Genomic DNA, 22148 nt, shown 5'->3' with positions numbered 1-22148 from the left:
AGTCTTCAACAGATGGGAATACCAGACCACCTGACCTGCCTCCTGAGAAGTCTGTATGCAGGTCAAGAAGTAACAGTTAAAACTGGACATGGAACAGCAGACTGGTTCCAAATCGGAAAAGGAGTACATCAAGGCTGTATATTGTCACCTTGCTTATTTAACTTATATGCAGAGTACATCATGCGAAATGCTGGGCTAGATGAAGCACAAGCTGGAATGAAGATGGCTGGAAGAAACATCAATAACCTCAGATATGCAGATGATACCACTCTTATGGCAGAAAGTGAAGAAGAACTAAAGAGCCTTTTGATGAAAGTGAAAGACGAGAGTGAAAAAGTTGGCTTAAAACTCAACATTCAAAAAACGAAGATCATGGCATGCAGTCCCATGCCATGGAAACAGTGATAGACTTTATATTTTGGAGCTCCAAAATCACTGCAGATTGTGACTGCAGCTATGAAATTAAAAGACACTTGCTCCTTGGAAGAAAAACTGTGACCCAACCTAGACAGCATATTAAAAAGCAGAGACATCACTTTGCCAACAAAGGTCCATCTAGTCAAAGCTATGGTTTTTCCAGTAGTCACGTATGGATGTGAGAGTTGGACTATAATGAAACCTGAGTGCCAAAGAATTGATGCTTTTGAACTGTGGTGCTGGAGAAGACTCTTGAGAGTCCCTTGGACTGCAAGGAGATCCAACCAGTCCATCCTAAAGGAAATCAGTCCTGAGTGTTCATTGGAAGGACTGATGTTGAAGCTGAAACTCCAGTACTTTGGCCACCTGATGTGAAGAGCTGACTCACTGGAAAAGACCCTGATGCTGGGAAAGATTGAAGGCAGAAGAAGGGGACAACAGAACATGAGATGGTTGGATGGCATCACCAATTAGATGGACATGAGTTTGAGCAAACTCCAGGAGATTGTGATGGCCAGGGAAGCCTGGTATGCTGCAGTCCATGGGGTTGCAAGGAGTCAGACACAACTGAGTCAGAACTCAGCTGAGCTGAAGGACTAAGCCTCTTTTTAAAGATTTTGATACACATTGTCCAGTTGCCTTCCTAAATGGTATTAATTAGCATTCTCCCTCTATTTTGATGTCATTTGCCTATCCTTTTCATTGCTGGAGTTAGTCTCCTTTTTCTTTTAAATTATTTAGACAGGCATCATCCTTATAACATTTTTAAACTTAACTGAACCCAAATTCAGTTTTTGTTGTTACTTCATTCCTTGCTGGCTGTTGACTGGAGACCTCTCTCTCATCTCCTTAAACTTCTTGCATTTCTCCTCACATGGCTGCCTCCATATTTAAAGCCAACAGCAGTGTGTCAGATTGTTCTCATGCTTCAAGTCTTCCCTTCCACCTTTTCTTCTGCCACCAGCCAGAGAAAGTTCTCTGCTTTTAAAGGTCCATATGATTAGATTAGCTCACCCAGATAATCCCCCATTTCTGAGGACCTCTGTGCCATAAAACAAATGTAGGGGTGATTTCTTATCACACACACAGATTCTGGGGATTAAGAAGTTATGGAAGATTGGGAAGGGGCCATTTTTACCAAACACAAAATACAATACCCCTTCCCTAGAGTTCTGAGGACTCTTGTGCCATTACTGTGTCAGCTCAGCCTGATAATATTGTCTAAATCTCTTCTACTTAAAGGACCCAGATCTCACCTTCTAAATCATCTAAATCGGGTATAGTGGAAGCTCCTGGGTACAACTGCTTTCTGTCTCTTGTCCAGAGAAACGAATTGTCTGTTCCCATCATACACTGGTCGGATGGGCGAAGGATAACAGTTAACGTTTTTCTAACATGGAAAAAACGTGAACATGAAAGTTACTAATTACAGCATTATTTATAATTACACACACCAGAAGCAATACTAATACCTACATTAGAAGAATTTTAAAGATTTTCTTCACTTCAGTGAATATTGTTTGGTCATTAAAAATTCTAGTAGCAAGGACAAACAACATGAGAAATATAGGATGCAAATGGAGGAAAACAGATATAATTGTACTTACAATTTTCATGTAAGCATATAAAAATATGCTCATAAGAAGACTAGAAAGAAATAGCAAAAATAATCATTGTGTTAGAGTCGGATGATGGGTAACATTTTTCTTGCAGTTTTTTACTATGAAATATGCATATTTTTCTTTTAAAAATCTTTCTTCAGTTCAGTCACTCAGTCGTGTCCAACTCTTTGCAACCCCATGAATTGCAGCACACCAGGCCTCCCTGTCCATCACCAACTCTGTCGTGCAAACTCACGTCCATCGAGTCAGTGATGCCATCCAGCCATCTCATACTCTGTCGTCCCCTTCTCCTCCTGCCCCCAGTCCCTCCCAGCATCAGAGTCTTTTCCAATGAGTCAGCTCTTCACATGAGGTGGCCAAAGTATTGGAGTTTCAGCTTTAGCATCAGTCCTTCCAAAGAACACCCAGGACTGATCTCCTTTAGAATGGACTGGTTGGATCTCCTTGCAGTCCAAGGGACTCTCAAGAGTCATCTCCAACACCACAGTTCAAAAGCATCAATTCTTTGACGCTCAGCCTTCTTCACAGTCCAACTCTCACATCCATACATGACCACTGGAAAAACCATAGCCTTGACTAGACGGACCTTTGTTGGCAGAGTAATGTCTCTGGTTTTGAATATGCTGTCTAGGTTGGTCATAACTTTCCTTCCAAGGAGTAAGCGTCTTTTAATTTCATGGCTGCAGTTACCATCTGCAGTGATTTTGGAGCCCATAAAATCTGACACTATTTCCACTGTTTCCCCATCTAGTTCACATAGCCTAAATGCAGTATTTTCCCACCATTCTCAATCTCCCATTCACCTTTGAACTCATAGAATATCCTTGAGATTAGGAAGGGGAAAGGTGTGGTGCTCTGCTTGCTCAGAACACATAGCTGGTGCTCTACTTATACACACGTTCTTGTCTACAGTTATCAGCATCTCCCAGTCCTGAGTTTCCACATTTGGCAGGACAAAGTACATAAACCTAGATCACCATGATTCCCCAGCTGAACTTGTATGCTCACTGGGAAGCAGCCTAGCTATTTGAGGTCCCCAGACCAGCAATGTCAGATCACATGGGAGCTTTTACAAAATGAAGCATCTCAGATCCCATTCCTGATCTTCTGAATTAAAACCTGCATTTTAGCAAGATTCACCCTCCGATTCAGGTGCACATAACAACTTGAACAGAACTGGCCTAGGTGGTTCAAACAGTGCCATGAAAACCGAATCAGGGGTCAGGGGTGAGAGATCTTCAGGTAACTACTGCCAGAAGTACTGTGAAAACACAGCCGGCACTCCCAGAGAAGTGTGATGTGCAAATGGAGAGCTTTGTGTTCACGCCTGGTAGTCACCAATGAGTGCAGACCAGCAGCTGTATTCAAAGCAGATATATTGGTACGGTAAGCAGACAACTGGTATGTACCAGTTAAAAGCCTGGGTTTGGAAACTTGTGGTCCTGGAGTAAGCACACTCCATCCTGACTTTCCCATTGATTGCAGCTATACAGAATGCATGGAGCAGTTATTTGAGGATGCTGAAAAATAGTAGCAGGTACATTGGGAGAGAAGATCAAAGGCTGAAATACCAATAAACTGGCTTCTGGTATGAACTCAAGGAAGCCCAGAACGAATTAGATCTTGGCATGGAAAGAGAGCACTCCAGGAGAGTCCTCCATTCTGGCTAAAATACTGAGAATGGGTTCTAGTGCTTAGAGAGGGTGGGAAGAAAATCTCCCATGTATTTTCTTCCTTTTTTCCAAAAATCCCCAACATGTGACAGTCCAGAAACACTTAAAACTGAAGGAAAAGACCCTTCTTTTCCAATAAGACTTGTTTCAAGAGTATGAAGTGAACCACTGCTGCTTTTTATCCTCTCTTTGTTCTTCCTCCACTTGATACAGGTATGTGGACATAGGCACTGTCAGGGGAGGTACATGGCAGAGCAAGGTAAGTAGTGCCCCAGCTTTCTGGCCAGAGGACCAAAAGAAAAGCCCCAAGGACCTAGAAGGTACCAAGGAGATAGTTAGTCGCTCAGTCGTGTCCGACTCTTTGTGACCCCATGGACTCCTCTGTCCATGGAATTCTCCAAGCAAGAATACTGGAGTGGGTTGCCATTTCCTTCTCCACCAAGGTGATAGATCATAGAAAGGGAAGGGTTCAGAAGGCAACTCTCTAAAGTTTGTGGACTCCAGGCCTTATCTGCACAATGTACATAAGTGGATGTGATTCTTAAATAGCACACCAAAAACTCTGGGAACAGAACTGTAGTATCGCCCACTGCCAGGTCTCAGACTGACCACTGGATAGCACATATGTGGTACAGAACTAGATAGCACTACAAAAGCTTTGCAAACAGAACTGACCTTGAAACCTGAGCTTGAATCCCAAACCCAGCTGGTTGATTGCCTGCTAAGACAACAATATCAGGATTCTCCTAAAACCTCGTAACAAAATATTAAAAATTTTGGGGACTACAAAGAATCAAGAAAATTTCAGCTCATAAAAAGACAAAACAGACGCCAGTATTCCAAGGTGACACAAATGTTGGAATAATTAGCTGACAGATAAAGCAGCTGTTACAAAATGCTCAGAGAAGTAAGGGCAAATAGTCTTGAAACAAATGGAATGATAGAAGATCTCAGCTTGAAAACAAGATTCAAATAATAACCAAATGGGAATTTTAGAAATGAAAAATACAATAATCAAAATAACTTCACTGGATGAATCAGTAGCAGAGTAGAGAAAACAGAGGAAATATTAAGTATGGAAATAGATCAATAGAAATTATCCTATCTGAACAACAGAGAGAAAAAATGTTTTAAACAGTTTCAGAAACCTGAAACAATTATAAAAGATCTAACACTGGGACCATGAAAGTCTTAGAAGGAGAAGAGAAAGAGTGTAGTACAGAAAAATTATTTGAAGAAAATAATGGCTAAAAACTTCCCAGATTTGGCAAAAGACATAAATGTACAGATTTTAAAAGCTCAGCAAATCTTAAACAGGATAAACCCAAAGAAGTCCATGCTCATACATAATCACATTGCTAAAAATGAAAAAAAAAGTCATGAAAGCAACTAGAGAGAAACATGTGTTGCTTATAGTGGAATAAGAATTTGCAAAAGAGACACAGATGTATAGAACAGTCTTTTGGACTCTGTGGGAGAGGGAGAGGGTGGGATGATTTGGGAGAATGGCATTGAAACATGTATAATATCATATATGAAACAAGTCACCAGTCCAGGTTTGATGCATGATATTGGATGCTTGGGGCTGGTGCACTGGGATGACCCAGAGGGATGGTACAGGGAGGGAGGAGGGAGGGGAGTTCAGGATGGGGAACACGTGTGTACCTCTGGCGGATTCATGTTGATGTATGGCAAAACCAATAGAATATTGTAAAGTAACCTCCAATTAAAATAAATAAATGTATATTTTTAAAAAAAGAATTTGAATGATTGTGGATTTCTCATCAGAAAACCAGAAATAAGTTGATCATTATTCTTAAAATATGGAGAAAAAAAGAAATGTCAAAACCAGACTTCTATATCCAACAAATACATCATCTTACTTCTGAAGGATTTTAAGATATTCCTAGTATAAAGGATACTAAGAGAATTCATAGTCAACAGATTTTCTCAGAAGAAATTGCTAATGAAAGTTCTTCAGACAAAAAGGAAGGGAAATCAAATAGAAACTTGGAACATCAGGAATAAAGGAAGAGCAATAAAAATAGTAAATATTTAGATAAATGTAATAGGCTGTTCTCTAGTTCAAGAGAATTAGAATATGTTTAATTTGTTGTTGTTCAGTCACTAAGTTGTGTCCGACTCTTTGCAACCCCATGGACTGCGCCATGCCAGGCTCCTATGTCCTCGACTATCTCCTGGGGTTTGCTCAAATTCTTGTGCATTGAGTCAGTGATGCCATCCAACCATTTCATCCTCTGTCGTCCTCATCATCAATCTTTCCTAGCATCAGAGTTTGTTCCAAAGAGTTGGCTCTTCCCATCAGATAGCCAAAGTATTGGAGCTTCAACTTTAGTATCCGTCGTTCCAGTGAATATTCAGGGTTGATTTCCTTTAGGATTGACTGTTCTGATCTTGCAGTCCAAGGAATTCTCAAGAGTCTTCTCCAACACCACAGTTCACAAGCATAAATTCTTTGGTGCTTAGCCTTTATGGTCCAACTCTCACATCTGTTCATGACTAATGGAAAAACCATAATTTTAACTCTGGATCTTTATAAGTAAAGTATTGTCTCTGCTTTTTAATACATTGTCTAGGTTTTCTTAGCTTTCCTTCCAAGGAGCAAGTGTCTTAATTTCATGACTGCAGTCACCATCCGCAGTGATTTTGGAGCCCAAGAAAATAAAATCTGTCACTTTCCACCCTTTACCCCTTCTGTTGAATTATGAAGAGAGAAAACAAGAAAGAAAAAAGGGAACAATTGGAAAAGCAATAGTATAAATGGCAGACCTAAATATAAACATATCACATTAAATGTAAATGGTCTCAACATACCAATTAAAGGAACATGGCTTTTGAAGTTGGGCAAACCTGGTGTAAAATTTACATTCTTGGCTACTTATACCTATGTTGCTTGTGTAAGAACACTTGCTACTTTGAGCCTCAGTTTCCTCATTTGTAAAGTAAGTATATGGCCTCAGAGGGCTGTTACAAAGATGAAATAAGGTAATATATATAAAGAACTCTGCACATCCATCTGTTTAAAAAGTAGAGGAGATGCATATTTGCTCATATAGGCAAAGTATCTTTGGAAGGACATACAAGAAGCTGATGTTAGTAGTTGTCTGTGGGAAGACCTGGTAGGCTGGAGGACAGGGCTAAGAGGGAGATTTTTTTTTTTAACTTGTACAGGTTCAGAATCTTTTATCTACAGCTCTGAAATCAAAAGAGCACTGAAAAAAGGTGTTGCTGTTTTGTTTTGGTTTTTTCATAAGATTGGTGCCAAACCTTTTTTAGTAGCAAAACGTGACCTGAAGTGGCATGAAGTTCCTTATATATTCATTTTATGTGAATTCTTACTCATTTTGCAGAAATTTTAGGGTTTTGTTTACAGGGTGCTACATAGTAATATGTTTGGTATACACATATTTCTAAAATATGAAAAATTCTGAATTCAAAAACATTCAGCACAAGATTATGGATCTATGTAGCCTTTGAATTTTGAATTCAATCTGTGTATTGTCTTGAATTTTGAAACTGGTGAAGGCATTACCTATTCACAAAATTAAATCTTAAAAACTAAATTTAGCATAGTGCCTGACACAAAGCAAGCTGTCAGTAAATATCAGCAGCTGCTGTTATTCCATTCTTCCAGGCTTTTCCTGTCAACAAATCTGTTCATGTCCAATACGATGTTTCACCGTCACAGCAGACCCTGTGACTGTTACTGCTTAGATTTTACATTTTTAAAGACTGAGGTGCAAAGATTTTGTGACAGATGCCTGCCAACCAGCCAGGCAGCCCCGCACCTAGGGTCCCGAGGTTTTTTCTATTAACTAGACCACCTCAGCCACAAGAATGGCATCAGCAGGATTTGTGTGCCCAAGAGAGCCCAGTTGTTCTTATCTAAGACCAAAGGAGAGAATGAGGAAATTATGTGTGGTCAGGATCACCCCCAAATCCCATTAGACAGTCCCGTGGGCCCAGCCAGGCAGATGTGCCTATAGTATTTAGTGTACCAGCATTCTCCTTCAGGGGTTTCCCAGGTGGCTCAGCTTTAAGAACCTGCCTGCCGGTGCAGAAGACATAAGAGACGTGGGTTCAGTCCCTGGGTCAGGACGATCCCCTAGAAGAGGGCATGCAACCCACTCCAGTATTCCTGCCTAGAGAATCCCATGGGCAGGGGAGCCTGGCAAGCTGAGAGTCGAATGTGACTGAGGTGACTTAGCATACTCACACTCTCCTTCAGTTGATTACCAGATGAAGTTTTAGGGACTTGATTCTAGAGACTGTACCAAAATTACCTTTTTTTTTTTTTTTTTTTTTAAATCCTGAGAGCCTCATTCAGCACATTCAGGACTGAGACTATTTTATAATAGATTCTGGGTGTGTATATGAAAAGCTCACAGAAGGGTGCTTGTGTTGCAGTTAGACTGTTGGGTATGAGCCTAAGGGATATACCATGACCATTTGAAGTACCCAAATTGTTGGGGTGGGCTTGGCAACTGCCTTTCTTATCTGTTGTTCTTTATTTCTTCTCTCCTCATGCTCTGTGGCCTCAGAGAGAAAAATAGAGATGGCTCCATGTTTCAGGAGGCATCAAGGCTCATTTCTCCAAGTCATTGTTACAGTTGGTTCTGTTTGCTCTCTGTAAGGGGGCAGCTTGTGGAAACAGATAAAATGCTTCCTGCTCTCCTCACCACCTGGTCTCGCCAGTGAGGCAAGTTACTGAGAGGCCACCTGAAAGTTTGACTGCCAGCTCCATGAACCATGGCTTGGAAACAATAACCTCGATCAGGAAAAATTGCTTCCCTTGGAAACCATGTCTGCCTAATCACTATGTCTTTTCCAGCTCATTGGTAGAACTGACTGGAGAAGCACCTACTTTTGGATTTTTTCCCAGGTCTTTAATTAATGGCTTCTTACTATAAGCTTCGATTAACTGCTATTTACAAAGCTTTTCTGAGGTCTGCCATGCCCCAGAACTGTCAGGTTTGTATTGCTTGCCAGGGCTCCAAGTAGATTCCAAAGCACACTTTCAAATACCAGATCTTTTTTGTTTCATTATATCCATAGCCAGATCCTTCATAGAAAAAGTAGGAAAGTACAAAGAGGAAATGACATCCAGGTATAACTGTCACTGTTTTTATTTTCAGTTATGCTTCTTTCTTGTTTTTTCAATACACACACACATTTTTCCTAGGCTATTGATAATCCCCTTTTCTCTACACTAGAACGCTAGAACATAAACACTTTTCCACATCATTTTTAAACATTCTAAGAACACTTGTTCCCATGGCTCCACGATCTACCTGACTGGTCCCCATTTGTGACCAATCCAGTGCCCTTGGTTAAAGTCTGTATGACGATATTTGAATTTCTTTAAGATGGATTTGTTGTTGAGTCACTAAGCCCTGTGTGACTCTTTTGTGACCCCATGGCCTGTAGCCCACCAGACTCCTCTGTCCTGGGATTTCCCAGACGAGAATACTGGAGTGGGTTGCCATTTCCTTCTCTAGGGGATCTTCCCCATCCTCGTACATTGGCCGCAGATTCTTGACCATTGAGCCACATGGAATCCCTTAAGATGGATACCTAGGCATAAAATGATCAGACCATGAAATGTAAAGATACAGAAGGCTTTTGAGAGGCAGTTACATTGTGTGTGTGTGTATGTGTCTGTGTATGTGTATTAGTATAAACTTGGTTTCCACAAAGCATGCACTAATTTATGCTTCTGGCTCGTGCAGTCTCAGTGTGGGGAAAAATTGGTTCTTGGTGGGGGGTGGAAAAAACCTTAGAAATTTTGTGGCTATCCAGTGGTTTCCAGTGCATAAACTGATATACAGTATCTGCTTTTAACATTTCATGCAGAGGCCATAATGAGAAAAAGGTTGAGAAACAGTTCTAGCTGTATATGAGCACCCATCTCACTCCATCCTTGGAAGCTTTTAAATTTGAGCTTTTGTTTTGGGATTAGAACAGTATTTTTCTGGTCTAAATGTTCTTAATTCTTTGTACAGACTTTAGGAACCTGAGAAAGGTTTGAATAAAATAAAATGTGTGTGTTTCCCACTGTTCATATTTTTATCTTTCTACATTATTAGGAATCCTCCATGTTTCTAGCTTTGTGTCCAGCTCTTTTCACGTTACTGTGATATGTAATGTTTTCAGTGTTAGTCTGTGCCAAGGACCACGTTGAAATACCCCTTGTGTTATGGTCTTAGGCAGGGACTCCCCCACCTCCATGCCTGGGAGTACGTATGTGTCCCCACAGGCATCAGCTTTGGACCTCTGGGAGCCCAGGCGCCAAGCTGCTCTGTGACTTTCACTAATTGTCCCTTGTTTGTTTCAGGTGTGATCCCCTGGGCCCGTTTGCTGTCGGGGGAGAGGACCTAGACCCCTTTGGGTGAGTACTGCTGGGGAGGTGGCAGCAACACGACTTGGTCTCGTGGCCTTTCAGCCCCAGCTCATCTTCCAATTTTAGAACTTTCTGTCAGTCTTCCTTTGGGGTGAAGGAGGCATTTGTTGCCGAGTGGCTGAGGAAGCACTGCCACTGTTCTGCTCTGCCATGCCTGGACCAGTGCAAGAGGGCTCTGAATGTTGGGAGCAACTGAGCAAGCCCAGTGGGCAGTTCCACTGTTGTTTTCTGGCCCCGCTTGCCCTGGTGGAACAATACCCCCCCGGTGGGGGAGGGGGCATCTATCAGGTGAAGACTGGAAAACACACAAGTGGGTTACAGACCTGAGGTCAGTTGCGGGCTCTTCAGAGGTCATGACCTCACTTGATAAGGGAGGCTCACTGATCCCCACTAGACTCTGGGGTAGTTCTTGTGAAGTCCCCAACAGAGTTATAGCCTCAGCTATGCACTGCACTGTCTTTGCCCAGTGCTTCTAGATTTTAAGCTCTGCTGCAAAGGGTGTCCCCAACTTGAGTGTTCCATTTTTAGACAGTGGGGAAAGTAAGTCTTAAGCTTGAACAGTTAAGCTTAACTTAACTTTTTAACACTTTTGCTTGAGCTGAAGTTAAGCTCAAACTTTGACCTCAAAGTTTGGGGTAACATCACCTTCTTATTCATCCTAGTTTGAGCTATAAGGTCAGATCCATAGAACTCCATGAGGGATGGGTACTGTCAAGAGTCAGACTTGGACAATCAAGTCATAGAATGCCCTGAGACCCTTCAAGAAAACCACACACACACAAAAAGCTAGTATTATAAATTGTCTCAATTCATTAGCCCTTAGACCTAAAGCTGTGCCTGGAAGAGCCTTGTTTTGGTTCTGCATTCGCCTTGACAAGTTCTGGCACATGTTCTTGATCAAATCGCGCCCCCCTCCTTGGCTGCAGGGCATGGCAGGGGTCTCAGTGTTGTGGGGTCCTGGAGCTTGTAGAGCTGAAAGCGCAGGCCATGATGGCCAGAAAAGGTATGTTCTTGCTCTTTTTGTGTGTTCTTGCTCTTGCCCACTTCCTGCTGGCACTCAGGCAACCATCCACGCACGTCTGCGTGAGCCATCCAGAGTTGGTATCTAAATCATTTTTACCTACATTCTCATCACCTTCACTTCTTCTCCAACAGCTGCTTGCCACACCTGCTTACCCATCATTCCTTCTTGCCTCAGGTGTCGGAGAGGTGGCATGATTGTGGATCCCCTGAGATCTGGCTTCCCAAGAGCACTTATTGACCCATCATCAGGACTCCCAAACCGGCTTCCTCCAGGCGCTGTGCCCCCAGGAGCACGCTTTGACCCCTTTGGACCCATTGGGACCAGCCCATCTGGGTAGGTATTCACTCAGGGATGCTGAGAGGTAGGACCCGATAGCGGCTCAGCTCAGCATTGCAGGGATAAAGGCATCTGACACCAAGCGCAGAATTGCCAGTAGTCCCAGGCCTTGCCACCGAGAGAGTGGAGCCTCCTCCAGGCCCCTGCCTGGTGCTCCCTGAAGCCTTCCATGAGCTTCCCATTCCTCAGTGGCTCCCTTCCCCAGCTTCCCTCCAGGAGGACTCAGAGGAGGGGTTGCTATTCACATTTACTAGACTTCTTGTATGTGCCAGGAACTTGGTGAATTCTTACGTCAGCACTTGTGGATAGATATTTCACAGAGACAGAAATTGAGGCCCAAAGTGATGAAGTAACTTGTCCAACATGGGAAAATCAGAATTCAGACCAACTCTAGAGCGCATGGTCTTTAACTCCACAAACCACCACATCATTCTGGAGGCAGGCTCCCTCCATGCAGGATCCTGTCTACCTATGTGCCCCTGACTCTTCATCACCCCAACTCACCAGCCCCTCTTTCCATTCCAGACCTAACCCAGACCATCTGCCCCCGCCGGGCTACGATGACATGTACCTGTGAAGGCCTCAAGAATGTAACGTCCCAGCCTTCCCTCCACTGTCCTGGAGCTGCCATCGCGGGCCCCATCAGCACCCATTTTCTTGCGGGCTGGGGACAAAGGACTCTGTCCATGTGTTTGCAGGCCGGCTGGGATTGCCTCCCCACCCCCTACCAGAGCCAGGGCACCTGCTGCAGTTCTCCACCTGGCTGCATATAGGTCCCAAAGAGGAATCAGTGTGTGTTTCACCACCAGCTCCTCTCCACTTCCCAGGGGAGACTCCGGCAACATATGCCCTTGACCCGATGCAGTTCCAGCTGCATCACTATAAGAACAGAACCCATTTTGGATGTTATTATTAAGAACCAAATGTCAATACAGAAATCATGTTGCCGGTCTCCCACTCTTCTTTACTGCACAACTCCTTCCATGTATGAGACTTGAGAGTTTGGATCTTTGAGGGGCTAAAGGACTCTCTTAGGCATCTTCCTTTTGTGACTTGCTCTCGCTCCTGATACCACTGAGATGGTCTGGCTGCATGGATGAAAATGAGTGACTGGAACCCCCATAGGCCGCAGGGATGACCTCCACAAGGCCAGGCACATTGCAGAACGACTGCATCTCTGAAAAGGGCAAGACGTTCCAGGTCTGCTTGTCTGAGCCTGTCCTCTGGGTCTGTCGTGCCTGGGCAATGGCCGCCTACGAACAGAGGAATAAACAGAGCAGACCTAAAGGCTAATCTCTTTTTTACCGCTAACTTAACTGAGTGACCCTATGCAAGTCCCTTCCCCTCCCAGGGCCATTGTGCCCACCTGCGAAATCCGAGGTGCCTTTCTTGCTCTAAAACATCCTGGTGTCGGCTTTTATGCACGATGATCCCTAGTAACTGGGGCAAAAGGTAAAGAGTGAAGGGTAAAGGCTTTGTGTAGTGCTTACCTACAGAGTCTCCAACTCTGTGCCTCTCGCCCACCGTGAGGCCCCGACATGAGCATAGCAGCGCAGTGCTGGACTTAGGGACAAGCAGGGAGCCTGGCCTCTGGAAGCCAGTGTGTGAGAAGGGTGAATGGAGGAGTTGGTGATACAGGAAACAACCCAGGAAGGCATTCCACCCCCGGGGAGCCCCAGCCTCTGGAAGCCTGTACCCTGTGTCCAGGCCCACCTGACTTTTGGTGTTCTCCGGATCCTTTTCAGCCCAAGGCCTGACAGACGTGGTCAGTGATGAATCCCTGTGCTGAAGTGGAAAGAGCACCCTAGAGCACCAAACTCAGAGGCAAGAGATGAAGGCACTAGTCACTTTCACTCCACCACTACCATTTCAGCCATGGGTGGTGCCTTTCATTTTTCAGCTCCTTGGATTCCTTTCTCTAAAATTAGGAGATAGTATTTATCTGGGGGCAGAGGAGGGACAGGGGAGCCTGGTGGGCTGCTGTCTATGGGGTCACAGAGATTCGGACACGACTGAAGCAACGTAGCAGCAGCAGCAGCAGAGAGCTACCAGAGCCTTCCTAAGGCATCTGCTAACGTGCTATATAGCCTGGAAGTGCCTGTCTGCTGTGCCCAAGAGTGGGTTACAAGTAAACTAGACAGGCATATATGCACAGGGTCAATCCAAGATGCCACCTGGGTGTAGCTGGGGAGGCTAGGGCTTCCTGGGCATTTCTGGCAGGCTGCATTTCAAGCACTGATTTAGTAAAAGACCGCTGTAAAGCTTTTAGAACAGCTCTGCTCTGGAAAAAGACCCAGAGGTCAGGCAGAGCTGCAAATGCAGTCATCAATGGACATCTTTCCCAAGAGCCAGCAAATGGGTGAGATGTTTTTGTTTGGAAGCTGGATCATACCTTCTACCAAAAGAACTTGAGGCAATTTGCTCATAAAAGCATTCTTTATTATAAAAAGCATTTAAAGAAACATCAGACAAGCAGGGGAAGTGGATAACTTTTAGGACCCTGATTCAGGGGAAGGACAAAATTAAAACAATAAATTCACCACTTAGATTTTCTAATAGTGAAAGTGGAAAGGACAGTCATAAGCATAATACTGTTTTCTGAAAACAAAGTTCAGTGATTCATCTGCAGAATCAGTCATTTTTTGAGTGGGACTCCTTGCATCAAGGACACTGAGGAACGCAGACTGTGCCTTAGTTACGTGTGGGGAGGTGAATGGGACCTTTAGGAACTCCCAAGTCAGCCTGTCAGTACATGTTGTGTATCTAGGCCACTTCCCTCCTTCCAGCCATGAGTAATCACCAAGCAGCCAGAGGGACTGATTCAGGTGTACATTTTGTGGAACCTAGAAATACCAGCGCTTAATAACCTGTTCCTCCTTTTTAAAAATAATAGCTTTATTGAGATACAGTTCACATATGCATGAAGTCCATGTATTGTAAAGTGTACAATTCAGTGTGTTTAGTACATTCACAGTGTTGTGCATCCATCACCATATCTGAGTTCTGCACATTTCATCATCCAAAAAAGAAACCTCATACCCAGTAACAGTCACTCTCCATTCTCTTCTCCCAGCCCCAAGTAACCACTCGTCTCTTTCTGTCTCTAAAGATAGGCCTATTGTGGACAGTCCTTACACGTGGAATCACACAATATGTGGTCTTTCATGTTTGGTTTCTTTCAGTTAATGTTGGCAGGGTCCATCCATGCTGTAGCGTGTGTCAGTAATTCACTTTTTTTAATGGCTGAATAATATTCCACATTTTCCTTATCCATTTATCAGTTGGTGGACAGGTTGTTCCAACTTCATGGCTATTATGAATAAGGCTGCTATGAACATTTAGGTACAAGTTTTTGTTTGGTCATATGTGTTCCGTTCTCTTGAAGTGGAATTGTGGGATCCTACGGTAACTCTGTGTTTAATTTTTGAGGAACTGCCAGACTGTTTCCCAAAGTGACCGTGCCACTGACATTCCCATCAGCAGAGTGTAAGGGGCCTGGCTCCTCCCATCTCCTCACCAGTACTTGTTAGTCTTCTTGTGTGTAGGCATCCTAGTGGGTGTGAAGTGGTATCTCATTGTGGTGGTGTCCTCTGTTTTAAAAAAAAAACAAGGAATTCTGACCTAGGTCAAACAAGACAGAGGCCGCAGACTCCGGCTTTGATGATAGCCACCTGTGGGTGACTGACTGGTGAGACGCAGAGGAGTTAAATTTTGACTTTTGGGGAAGTTTCAGGGCTGGATGTGATTTAGGAGAAAGGTCCTGTCTGTAGGGAAGTTACCATGACCTTTCCAGGTCTGGTGAGATTCATGGTACCACTTTTGCTTGTTTTGAAATAATTTGTATTGACCCAGCGGCTTACAAGTAAAATAAACATCTAGTTCTAAATCTTTGTTTTTTGAAGTGACACAGACCACGTGTACCATCTCTGGCAGTCTCCTCATCCCCATCTCTTCTTTCTTGCCTTGTGTCATTCCTGATTCTTAGAGCTAGCTGTGTTTTTCCCTGCATTGCATTTATCTGCTCGTTGTGACCTGTCAGCCTCCATGGTGAAGTCACTGGTCTCAAGACCCTGACTCCAAGCAGGTATTCTGTTCAAAACATTTTATATTCCTGTGCTGGATGGCTAGTACCGGTTGACATGCAGTTAGAAATCGGGTAGCAAGCCCTGTAAGAACCTCATTCTTTGAAATCCAGATTCCTTCATAGCTTCCTTTTCTACTCATTAATGACATTCTATTACTGATCCTTGCCTCTTCACAGAAGAAAACTTAGAGCCTGTGGAGCAGTTACTGTCTGTCACCGTGTACTCTTGTCTGCTTTGGGCAGTTCCAATGAGACAGGTCCCACCACCAAGGAGATGAAAGATCCCTCACATAAATATCCTCAGCTTTGTCTGATATAAAACTTATATTCTTAAGGCCCGCTGTTGACTTTTTGCAATAAAAGAGAGATTCAAAGGCAGACATCCAAGCCCCCAGCCCATTTGTCCTTGGGCTACCCTAAGTCTCCAGCTGTGCCGAGCCCTGAGCCTCACCCAGAGGGTAGGTCACAAGTAGGAGTGTGGCAGGCAGTGAGGATGGTGGCTATAGAGGAGTGGCAAGACACGACCAAGGATACTAGGGTGCAGAGAGCAGCCCTGACGGGTTTGAACATGAGGTTTGCCTCACTAGTGGCAGGGCTAGGTGGCAGGTACGAGGTGGAAGGCCCAGCCTCGGACGTTGGGTGACCGTGGGAAAGGCCAGGTTCCATACTAGCTACATAAGGTGAGTGTTGGGTGACGGGGTTCTGAAAGAGGAGAGACAGGGAGGGCTGCAGGAAACAGAAACTACTTTAGCTTTTTGAAACAAGAAGGTTTGGATGCAGCAGCAGCAAGATCGCATCATTGTCTTGATCTGGGGATCAGGAAACGCCAGAGCCACCCAGCAACTGCCTGGGTCTGTGCCAGAAAGTAAATGCACCTTGTACTGCCACCTTGACCCCCCTCCCCCACTTCCTCTCAGCTCAGTTCCAAGTGCAAGGCTTGGTTGCATGCATCTGATAGTCGGAACCTGCATCAACTCTTAAACCATAGCTGCAAAGGAGCCTGGGAAATGGTCTTTTTCCCTTTTCCTGCCTGTCCCAGGAAGGCACGTTTGGGACAGAGGTCTGACAAGCCAGTCTCCTGTGTATTAACATCCCTATAGCATGGGCCTTGATAGAGATGAGCACCACAGCCAGGCTTCTCCAGCTTGCCCAAGCCTCCCAGTCTCTCCTGAAATGCTTGCTTGAAGGACACAGTACATCTTGGGCCCCAACCCAGACCTGGATCCAGATCACTAGGGAAGGGCCCTTAAGTCCATTTTTCGTAAGTTCCTCAGGTGATTCATCTGGCCGACCAGTTTGAGAATTCCTGAGAAGGGAAGGGAAGGCTATATACATCCTTGCTACTCAAACCAGCAGCATCACCTAGAAACTTGTTAGAAATGTGGAATCTCGGACCCCACCCAGGCCTATTAAATGAGAATCTGCACTTTATCAAGTTGTCCAAGTGTTTTGTGTGCACTTTAAAGTCTGAAACTCTCTAGTGTACAAACCTTATATCTTCTCCTTTTACCTGGATAGCAGGTGAAAAGAATTGTCAGTCTTGGTTGATGACATACTATGACTAATACAAGAACCTCCTCGTTTTAACTGTTTTCTGTGTTACCCCCTGTAACCTCTCCATTCCTTTCTCCCATATCACTCAAAATGTGTTTTTTTTCATATGTTTTAAAATATGGGTGTACCCTTGTAAAATAGCATACATCATATCTAATATAAGGAAATACTATCCCCATTTTTTCCAGGCCAGAAAAAGAGGGTTTGGGAAGTTTCAGTAATTTGCTCAAGAAGGCAAGCAGGGTTCTTGGAATCAAGCAGGAGTAGTTATGACTCTCAGTCCTCCCTTTGCTGGTGTGTGACTTTATCTGCAAAATGAGCATCACATCTACCTTCAGGATTGTTGCAGGACCCAACCAAATAATATGTCTTACAAACAGATAGCAGGAGCTCCGTGGATACCAGCTATCATTACTGAAGCCATATGAGTAGATAAGACTGGGGGTTCATGGACAAGAGAGCTTCCCTGGTGGCTCAGATGGTAAAGAATCCACCTGCAATGCAGGAGACTTGGATTCCTTGAGTTCCTGGGTTGGGAAGATCCCCTGGAGAAGGGAGCAGCTACCCACTCCAATATTCTGGAAGGACAGAGGAGCCTGGTAGGCTACAGTCCATGGGGTTACAGAGTCAGACATGACTGAATGACTTTCACTTCATGAACAAGAGGAAGGAAACCTTGGGCTGCTATTCAGTGAAGAGAATAACTATCTGATGCCTTCAGTGTGCCAAACTCCTCCTAGTCTCGTGTAGTACACCTGGCTATTCCCAAGGTAAACACTGGTAGCAGCTTAGTTGAAGTCGTGCTGGGTTTGTTCCATCAGGGATGGCAGAGCCGTGATGAGGACCCGAGACAGCCTAGTTCTAAAACTGGTGCTCTTTTTAGTAAAACTGCTATACCTAGACCCCACATCTTGTCCAGAGGAGGAGCATGGACAAAATCCACTCCTGAAGCCGGAAAACAAGTCAGGACTGATATGAGAAAGGAACAATGCTGCGTAATTCCCAAGATGGCCCAAGACTCCGAAGTCAGACCTATTGCAAAGTGTATCTCATGTCTCTGAGCACTTCCTACAGCCACAGCATGCAAGCACCCAGGTTGGGAGCACCTGAAAGCACCCAGCCCAACCCCCATCCCACAGAGGAAGAAACAGGCCCCAAAGCCTGTCAGGGTGACCTCCTGAGAGGCTTCACTGGCCTAGATATGGCCTTGGGCTCCGTGCAGGGCTCTGTCATCTGACCCCAAATGATGCTCACCCCAGCCTTCTGACTTTGGTAGGTTGGGAGCTACTCTTCCCCATTGGACAGATGAAAAAGCATATCCAGAGCAGTTGAGTGACCCCCACTCTGCCACAAAGACCACAAAGAAATCCTAGCCCCAAACTTGCATATCAAACATTACCCCCAACAGACACGTTGGTCTCTTTGAGTGACAAAAATATGACCCCCCAAAATTGTCCCTTCCTCTTCCTTTTCTCCCCTCAGCCAGGCTGTAAGAGGAAGGGGCCATGCAGGTTCAGCACCCTGGTCAGCGCCCACCTAGGCGCCGCTGCCAGAGGAAGCCTTTCGGCCAGGGTAGGCCAGTGTCGACTGCTCCCCAGTCCAGGATGGCCCTCCTCTGGGACAGGCAGGCATCCCAGGAAGGATGATCCTAGGTATTCTGCCTACAAGATGGAGCCCTGCCCTCCCGCCCTCCAGATTAGAACCACAGGAGCACAGCGTCATCCTCTAGGCTTCTTGATGTCTATGACATAAATTCACATGAGAACCCTAAGAAGAAGAGAGGGGGCCTGAGCCATGGGGCCCCTGGGCAAGTCCCACCTCTCCCCTTGGTTTTCCCCAGTAGTAAAATGGGGGTAAAGGTGGACTTGGTCTTCCAAGGATCCTCAAAGATCCCGCTGACCTATGAGATTCCATGATCCTCAAAGATCCTGCTGACCTATGAGATTCCATGATTTAAGTAGGACATGGGCCTGTCCAAGTTTGCTGCTGCCCCAACTGTCCCCTCTTACCCCACCCAGAGCTTCCCACTTGGCACCTAAACGACAAGCCTCAGTGGCAGCCTACAGCCCAGATCTGCAAACATGCCCTGGCCGGCCTGCACACTATTATAGTTGAGTCTGCTATTTACTAGTTTTTGACCTTGGGAAAGTCACTTTGCCTGCCTGTGCCTCAGCTTACTCATCTGTAAAAGGGAATTAATGATAGCATCCACTCTCCAAGATGGTTGTGAGGTTTAAATGAACTAGCAGATGCAAAGACTTAGAAGAGTGCCTGGCACAGAAAGAACACTGTATTTCATTTAAAATTTGATTGTCTAATGTGTATAATACATAATGGGTTCACTGAAATGTAGAAACTTGAAGTGTTTTGATTTATCCAACTAACCTCTGTCAGATCCCCCTTTCTCATCTCAGCATCTAGTATCCAACCAAAAGTTGAATGGTCACTTTGATTTTCAAACTCAGTCCAGTCCTATTTAAACTTACATCCAGTTCCAAGAGGTCTCTCCTCTGACCTCTTTTGAACACTTGCTGCTCCTCTGTGGTGGGATGGGAGGAGGAAGGGAGAAAAATGAAGAGTCTCTTCACTAGCCATGGTGATGGGGTGAGGGGTGGGGGGGTACTCTTACTCTAATTCACACTGGGGTTTTGCTTTTTGATGCTGGAGTCTTTGGTAGACAACATGCAAAATTGGGGTGGGGGGTGCCATTGAGAACTTTACCCAGGACTCTCAGTAGTGAGGGTCTCTCTCAGTCCACAAGAGGTTCTCAGCCCATCTGCTCCTTGAGGTAATATCCTGGGCTGCATAGCCACCTGCACCATCCCACAGCTCCAGCCTCCCCTCACCTGCCTACATCAACTCTTGGAGCCCTGGAACACTAGGGTCCTCCACCTACCTTCAAGAGCCTCAGAACACTGGGAGGGATTGCAGGGCTGCCCTTCTTCCTCCCTGAGTCCCACTACCCTTCAAGCCAGCGTGGGCTGTTCCCATGGGTCTCCCACATCAGAAATTCTCCAGGTCAGAAGCAGACCTCATCTCCGCATTCACACTAATTCTGAGCCCCAGAATATACTTGTCAAGCCCACTCAAGAATACTCTCCTTACTTCTTTCATCTGTTTGGTGCTATACCTCAAAACCTAGCACAGAATGGTACGTAAGTCCTTTATGAAAGAATGAAGAATCTTAGATGAGAAACACTCAGGTGGTCTGCAGGCACTGTATTTCAGTGAGCCTCCAACTGGGAGACAGTCTAGAGTGCTTCTTGAGGGTGCCCCCATCTCTCTGAGTGACTTGGTAAGCCCTGGGCCAAGGAGGGGGTGGATAACTGACCCTAGCAGGTGGCATCTCATTGGACACTCCTTTGTCCTCAGTTCTGGCCTGTCAGAATTCTCAGGCAGTGGGATAATCCTTTTTACCCATGCAAATGTCCAGATGTCCAGCTGCTCTTGAAAAATCAGGAGCTCTGACAACCCTGAGCCCATCCATCAGGGCAACAGCCAATCAGCTGAAACAGACACCCCTTTAATCCTGCCACTGCTGTAGATTGCCACCTGCTTCATTAGTGAATGTCACCTGCCAAACTCTATGGACATTTGCATTTGGGCCCCTGCTTTCATCTTTGATACAGGAGGGAAGACACTCTCAAGAGGAGAGTCAGATGGCTGGCAGGTGAGTCAGCAATAGTAGTAACACACCTGTGGGTGTAACCCCCAGGAGTGGCTTTAGTGAAAGGAGGTATAAACACAGAAGAATTTAAAAAAAAGAAAGAGGAAGATAGGGAGAGATGGGATGAAATGAAGAATCAGGAAGGGGAGAGAGATGGCCTTTCCTGAGTACCCTTTACCCTAAGTCATTATTGTCTCAGATGCCTGCCACCCAGGAAGAGGTTGGCATGGCAGGCACCTTCTTCCCCTGTCCTCCCTGCTCCTCTGGAGCCAGCTTTCCTGCCAGAAGATCGTTCCACTCACTAACCTTCCCCCAGAACCCGGAGATTAAGTTGGCTTGATCTAAACTTAATCAGATCCCTCCTCTGCCAACACTCTCCACCCCTGGCCACACATACAGCACTGTCCTGTTTCTCCAGACAATCTGTGACAAGCTCAAGGGCAGAGTCCACGCGGGGCCATAGGACCTCCCCCAGGGAAGAATACAGATTAGGTGTGAATGAACAAGCAAATGAATAGTTAACATTATTGAGTGAATTACTAAGTGCCGGGCTCTATGTTCAGTGCTTTATGGGTATCTCATTTACTGCTCACTATGCCTTATGGGGTAGGTGCTTTCATTTAACAGATGAGGAAACTGTGGCTCAGGGGTATCAGGCATCAGCTAAGCATCCAGGCGGGCTTCCCCGGTGGCTCAGCGGTAAAAGAATCCACCTGCAATGCAGGAGACATGGTTCAAGTCCTGGGTCAGGAAGATCTCCTGGAGCAGGAAATGGAAACCCACTCCAGTATTCTTGCCCGGCTACAGGTCATGGGGTCACCAAGAGCGGGACAAGGCTGAGCGACTGGGCACACATGCACACAAGCCTCCAGGCAATCAGACTCCAGAGCCAGTGCCCTTATGCTGCAAGTGATGGGTGGTTCTCAGTGACCTCCCTTCATAAGGCTGCCCCCCAATTCCTCTAAGACTGGAGTAGGGAGAAAGCTCAGAAGGACTTGGTCCCCTGGGAGGAGGAAGGCAGTAATCCTGCTACCCTCTGTACCATACATATCTCTTGGGCCTGCCCATCTGCTCCAGGACCCAACCCAACCTAGGAAGAGGGCTGATCTGGGGGAGAGGGTGTTGGGACCAAAGAAAAGACGATGCAGCAAGACCAACATTGCTACTGTCTTTAGCCAGGCTCTGGCCACGGGGGCGCAGGTTCTCCTCCAAGGAGAGCGGGTTGGAAGCCTCAAGACTAATCCTACCCAAATTCCACTATGTTTCTCCCTGAAGACACCCAGCACCCGACCAGTAAATGCTAACATACCTCCACTGACAAGGAGCTCCCTACCATTCCAACCCAGCAAG

At 45.4% G+C, this 22148-nt stretch overlaps 1 protein-coding gene across 3 annotated transcripts in view; it reads left to right on the top strand.

Moving 5' to 3' along the window:
* Window positions 1-13266, top strand: part of PSMF1 (proteasome inhibitor subunit 1) — a 40336-nt gene extending 27070 nt beyond the window's left edge. For 2 of the 3 annotated variants that reach the window (XM_068987331.1, XM_068987329.1), the window contains exons 5-7: window positions 10068-10121; window positions 11332-11490; window positions 12019-12635. In XM_068987331.1, the coding sequence (XP_068843432.1) occupies window positions 10068-10121; window positions 11332-11490; window positions 12019-12070 (265 nt within the window). In that variant the 3' untranslated portion in view covers window positions 12071-12635. Of the gene's footprint in view, window positions 1-10067; window positions 10122-11331; window positions 11491-12018; window positions 12636-13238 lie in introns of those variants that run through there. The other variant, XM_068987330.1, reaches the window with a different exon arrangement.
* Window positions 13267-22148: the final 8882 nt, after the last annotated feature.

Source organism: Capricornis sumatraensis, chromosome 15 (assembly GCF_032405125.1).
Source record: "Capricornis sumatraensis isolate serow.1 chromosome 15, serow.2, whole genome shotgun sequence".
NCBI lineage: Eukaryota > Metazoa > Chordata > Mammalia > Artiodactyla > Bovidae > Capricornis > Capricornis sumatraensis.
The sequence above is the reverse complement of the archived record's forward strand: the minus strand, read 5'-3'. Positions and strand labels throughout refer to the sequence as shown.